The 6,128-nt window shown below is 40.8% G+C and overlaps 1 protein-coding gene across 1 annotated transcript; it reads right to left on the bottom strand.

The window, feature by feature from the left end:
- Positions 1–1,514: 1,514 nt before the first annotated feature.
- DCAF4L2 (DDB1 and CUL4 associated factor 4 like 2) lies at positions 1,515–4,829 on the bottom strand. The gene has a single exon (XM_017507693.2). The coding sequence runs from the start codon at positions 4,740–4,742 to the stop codon at positions 3,555–3,557; it is 1,188 nt and encodes a 395-aa protein (XP_017363182.1). The 5' UTR covers positions 4,743–4,829; the 3' UTR covers positions 1,515–3,554.
- Between the last annotated feature and the right edge of the window lie 1,299 nt (positions 4,830–6,128).

The raw sequence follows: 6,128 nt of genomic DNA, 5'->3' as shown, positions 1-6,128 counted from the left end.
ACTACAAAAATTAGGCCAGGCATGGTGGCTCACAGCTATAATCCCAGTACTTCAGGAGATCAAGGCAGGCAGATCAGCTAAGGTCAGGAGTTTGAGACCAGCCTGGCCAACATGGTGAAATTCCATCTTTAATAAAAATAAAAAATTTAAAAATTAGCTGGGTGTGGCCTACCTCTAATACCAGCTACTCAGGAGGCTGAGGCAGGAGAATCGCTTGAACTGAGGAGGCAGAGGTTACAGTGAGACAAGCTGAAATTGTGCCACTACACACCAGCCTGAGTGACAGACCAAGACACTGTCTCAAAAAAAAAAAAAAAAAAATTGGCCTTAATGCCTTAATTATAAGTCTTACATCATAACATCATTAGCTAACAGGACTTGAACATGATTCTACTTGCAGCTTGAAGGGACGTTTTGTCTTCTTCATGGACGTTGTTGTCTTAGTGATACTTCCCAAGAACAACCTGCTCCACATTGTTCTGGTTTCTGTGATCATAACTAATTTTTTAAAATAATAATTATTAGATTTTTAGGGAAGTGTTAGGTTAACATGAAATTGAACAGGTAGTATAAACAGTATAAAAATTGAGCATTTGCCACTTCTCTACTCTATAACTTACCCTATCATTAACATCTTGCATTAGTATAGCACGTTACAATTAATGAGCCAATATTGATCATTATAATTAACTGAAATCTATAACTTACGTTAGGGTATATTCTTTGTGTTATACAGCTCTGAGTTTTGACAAATGCATAATGTCATACACCTGTCATTACGGTATCATGCAGAATGATTTCACTATCCTAAAAATCCCTGGCCAGGTGTGGTGGCACTTTCGGAGGCTGAGGCGGGTGGATCACAAGGTCAGGAGTTCGAGACCAGCCTGTCCATCTCTAGTAAAGCTATAAAAAATTAATGGGGTGTGGTGGTGCACGCCTGTAATCTCACCTACTTGGTAGGCTGAAGCAGGAGAATCACTTGAACCCAGGAGGCAAAGGTTGTAGTGAGCCAAGATCACACCATTGCACTCCAGCCTAGGTGACAGGAGAAATTCCGTCTCAAAAAAAAAAAAAAAAAAAAAAAAAAAAAAAAAAAAAAAAATAAAAAAAAAAAAAAAAAAAAAAAAGAAAAGAAAAACAAAATCCCTGCGCTGCACCTATTGACCTCTTTCCCCTCCTGCTGAACTCTCGGAAACCACTGATACTTTTAACCATCTCTATAGTTTTGTCTTTTCCATACTTCCATATAGTTGGAATTTTACAAATATAGCCTTTCGAATTTGGCTTCTTCAAAACAAGTACTTATGATTCAACCATGTCCTTTTGTGGCTTAATAGCTCATTTATTTTTATTGCTAAGTAATATTCCATCATATAAGTATGTGTACTAGTTTGTTTAACCATCACTTTTTGAGGAACCTCTTGGTTTGCTTCTAGTTTTTGGCAATTTTAAATAAAGCTGCTACAAACAAAAATTGTACTAGAATAACAAATGAAAACAATACATAATCATTGCTTTATTCGCATTTATTCTATTTGCAAGTGAGGGTAAACAGTTTCACAAGTTATGTAGTCATTACATTTTGTCAACTGCCTATAGCTGTTTTTGAACTTCTTTTAAAAAATAACATCTGCAGCTATTTCTTACTGAATGCTTATAATGTAAAAGGGTCAATGTATACATCTTTTAAAACAGTACCTACTTTATGAGTTAGTTTTATTATCTAAGACATTTTACAATGAAGAAATGATAACAAGTAAAGCTTACACAATTTCTCCTGTCACACATCAAGTGAGTATCAAAAACTAATTTAACTGATTTCAAAAATCTATGCACCTAACCACTCTTCTGCATCTTCTCTACTGATCTATTCCTCTATCAATATGTAATTACTACATTAACCTTATCTATGTCCTGACATCACCTCCGATCTACGGAATTAGATGTTTAATATTTGCCTAAAACTTGGCATTATTCCCTTCACCTAAAACTTTTTCATTTCAAATCCTCCCCATTTTAGTAAATGACAACACCATCCACCAGTCCTAAAGTTAACAAAAAAGCTGTAATCTTTATTCTTTCACTTTCTAGATTACTCTCATCAGCAAGTCTTACTAATACTACCTTCAAATGATCTTCCAATGAAATCATTTCCTATTTTTCTTATTATTTTTACTTCTCATATTCAGGTCCAAGCCATCATCACTCCCTTGCCTGACCAATTACAAGAGTGTTCTGCTTTCATATTTTTATTTTTGAGGTATTATATAAAGTGTGAAGTGTATAGACATACAAAATGTGTATGTATCAAGGATCAAGAAAAATAAAACAGCATTTTTAAAGTTTCTGCATGTTACTTCCCAAACAATATCCTAAAAAGAAAAAGAAAAAAACCAAACAATATCTGTTCTTCCTTCCACAGTACCCTGTATTCATAGGTAAGTTTTTACTGCTTTTGAATTTTAGAACTGAATCACTTTGTGATCATTTCTACCTACATTTACAATCAACATGTTGAGGCTAATCCACAGTTTCATATAGCAATTGTGTCTTATTTCATAACATGTTTTATCCAATTGTATGATTACAGCACAAATTATTTATCAATTTTAGCATTTTGCAGTCAGATCACTTCCAGGGTTTGGCTATTAAGTAGCACTAACTATATTACACAAGTTTTTTGTTTTGTTTTGTTTTGTTTGTTTTTTGTCTTTTCTAGCTTGTTTGGTAGAAAACAAGCTCTTTAACACTTTGAATAAACATCTCACAAACTGCTGCTCCTAAATCACAAAAAGTCAAGGCCAATTACCTTTGACACTGAGCCCTTGACTCTGACATTCAAGTCATCATTATAGAAACCAGAGCTGCATTCTGAAGAAACCTTACGTTCTGGAAGGTGCCTCAACGAAGGCACGTTAAGGACAGTTTAAAACTTCTATTATTTAAAAAGATCCACTTTTCCTTCCTTTGCCTATGGAAAATAATAAAAGGAGAATCTCAGAGATCTGCTATTGAGATTGAGAAGGCCAAGTTTAATGATTCCAAAATGTAGCCTCAAAAACTTCTGTAGAAACTGAAAGAAATGATCTCCCCCTCCTCTCCTCTGCCTCTGGACTTCTCAAGCACTGATGTATATATTTCCAGAACCCAGATAGAACTAGTCAAATAGTTTCACCAGTGCATTATTATGATTCTCTAAAGGGCTTCTGGTGAAAGAAGCAGTTTTAATTTTAGTTTTTGCCAATCTTCAGTCCTTAGAAAAGTATTTTTTGTTTAAAAAAAGGGGAGAGAATAACTATTCTAAGGTATTCAATAAGAAAAGGAAGTAGTAACCTTTTATGAAAAGGACTTTCAAACTCTCCAAGCCCACAATTTAACTGAAATAACTTTACAAAACTATCTTCACATAAAATAGCACCTTACCCCTAGCAGCCAGATGAATGGGATCTACAAACATGGAACAGCTCTTAAAATGCGCTCATAGAAACAGTAATACCATACTCTGCTTCTTCAAGTCGAATCCACATTCCTCTGGGCTGTATCCTGAAGAATTAACTGTAGGAGAAACAATAAAGGTCCTCCCGGACAGCCATGAGCAGCCCTGGTGCTCCTCGGAAGCCGCCGAGCCGAGAAGAGAAGGCCACACTGGGAATGTCGTCCTCCGAGGCAGGGTATGGGGAGGGTATGGTTGTGAGCAGGTGGCCGTGACGGAGGCTCCAGATTCTCGTGTAGCAGTCCTGGCCCACGGCCGCCACGACACCTTCTTCCTCATTCACATGCAGGGGCAGGTAGGCGGACTTATTCACATGACCTTCATACTGTGTTACACATTTAGTGGCCCTAATGTCCCACAGCTTGATCGTTCCAGTCATGTCTGACGCCACCAGGCAATGCCCGTCTTGGAGGATCTGCAGAGAGGTCACTGCTGAGTCATGGGACAGACAAATGGCCTTCCATCCCCTGCCTTGATTTCCACAACGCAGATCGATGCCAAAAAGCTCCCCAGAACGACAGCCATTGAACAGCAAAGGAGTCATAATTGCAAACTGCTGGGCCAAGACATCACTGTTAGTCCCAAATGACTGCTGGTGTCCCGTCACCACGTTGGTCAACAGGACCTGCCGAGACAAACCTGTACTGAAGCAGTGATAGGCGTGGATGCTCATGGACCAGGCACAGGACCACGCATCCGGGATCTGGAAAGTGCAGAGCATGCCAGGCCGACACGCTCCTGGGTAGCTACCTATGAACAGCGAAGCTGGGAGCAGCACGGCACAGCTCGGAGTCTCTGCAAATCCCACAAAGCACAGCAGAAGGTGGGAATCCAAATGATTCAGGGAGGCCCAGCACGAAGAATTCACCTTCCGGTTAGGGACGTACAGGTTTTTGTGCGAGTATACGTTGAGCTCAGGGGTCCTCAGACCTCGGATGGTGATGATGCCATACTTGAAGCCGCCGGCTTCGACTTGGTGCACTGTGAAAAGCTGGTCAGTGTTGGTATTCGCCAGTATTAAGTTAAATCGGACGCCTATCAAAGAGGATGGATCCCAGCTATAAATCTGGACCTTCTTCCCCCGCATGCAGCTCACACGCAGCTCACGAGCTAAACGGCAATAGTTGGTAAATCTGAGGAAACCTAGCTGGTTCTTTCGTAGCATGGAAGGTGCACTGAGCGCCACTCTGGCTATTGTTTTCTGCTTGTCCTCTTCCTGGAGCAGTCGTGGTCTTTTGCTGTCCATTTCGATCGATGATCTCCTTCCTAAAAGGAAATTCCGTACCGGGAGCAAGCGGAAGTACAGCTTCTTACCGGGCACGACCTGGCCCGGAAGAACTTTCCGCTATGACTGCGCCTGCGCAATATGAGGTCGACCCGGATGGAATTCGTCGTCACCTTGCCGAAATCGTGACCGTGCTGACCTGCCCTGACACAACTCTCGTCAGAATGACGCGATCTGGGCCGGGCATGGTGGCTCACGCAACTGTAATCCTACCACTTTGGGAGGCCAAGGCGGGCGAATCACAGGTCAAGACATCGAGACCATCCTGGCCAACATGGTGAAACCCCGTCTCTACTAAAAATACAAAAATTAGCCGGGCGTGGTGGCACACGCCTGTAGTCCCAGCTACTCGGGAGGCTGAGGTTTAAGAATCGCTTGAACCTGGGAGGCAGAGGTTGCAGTGAGTGGAAACTGCCGCACTGTTCTCCATCCTGGTGACAGAGCAAGACTCCATCTCAGAAAAAAAAAAAAAAAAAAAAAAGAATCACGCCATCTGAAACAAGGGTTCTGCTTCTTCTCTCAAGTTTTCTCCTACTCGGCTAGCTACTTTTATTCATTTCTATTCCTGTTTGAAGAATCCTTTCCGCTTCTCTTACACGTCATAATAGCTGTATGCGTACATTGCTTTTATTTACTAAGAAGTGAAATTGAGCCAGGAGTGGTAGTTCACACCTGTAATTCCTCCTAAAGTTCACACCTTTAGGAGGACAAGGTGGGCTGATCACGAGGTCAGGAGTTCAAGACCAGCCTGGCCAATATGGTGAAACCCCGTCTCTAATAAAAATACAACAATTAGCAGGGTGTGGTGGCGCACGCCTGTAGTCCCAGGTACTCGGGAGGCTGAGGCAGGAGAATTGCTTGAACCCGGGAGGCGGAGGTTGCAGTGAGCAGAGATTGTGCCACTGCACTCCAGCCTGACGCCTGGTGACAGAGCAAGACTCTGTCTCCAAAAAAAAAAAAAGAAATATGGGTAGGCGTACATTAGATCGTGTGGTTTTGATGTGGACTTTCCACAGCAGTATGGGTTAACACTTTTTCATGTGCTTATTGGTTATTTGGACATCCTCTTTTTTGAGGTTCATGTTCAGGTATTGTATTCTTTAATTTTCAGATATTTGGAATTTTTCAAGTTACCTTTCTGCTGTTAATAATTAGCTTAATTCAACTATGGTCAGAGAACATACATTGTATAAGTTAAGACCTTTGGAATTTCTTAAGGCTTGATTTATATTTCTATGTTCACTTGAAAAGAATGCACAGCCTTCCGTTACTTGGTGTAGATATACAGAGATGTAGATATGAGTAGATATATAAATATAGACATATATAAGCAGAGAGGGAGAGAGA

This window comes from Cebus imitator, unplaced genomic scaffold (genome assembly GCF_001604975.1).
Source record: "Cebus imitator isolate Cc_AM_T3 unplaced genomic scaffold, Cebus_imitator-1.0 Scaffold383, whole genome shotgun sequence".
Lineage (NCBI taxonomy): Eukaryota > Metazoa > Chordata > Mammalia > Primates > Cebidae > Cebus > Cebus imitator.
Note: the sequence above shows the minus strand (reverse complement) of the source record. Positions and strands in the feature narration are given on the sequence as shown.

Excerpts from the sequence above, each read along its gene's own strand:
- DCAF4L2 (XM_017507693.2), bottom strand. The coding sequence starts at position 4,742 with ATGGACAGCAAAAGACCACGACTGCTCCAGGAAGAGGACAAGCAGAAA.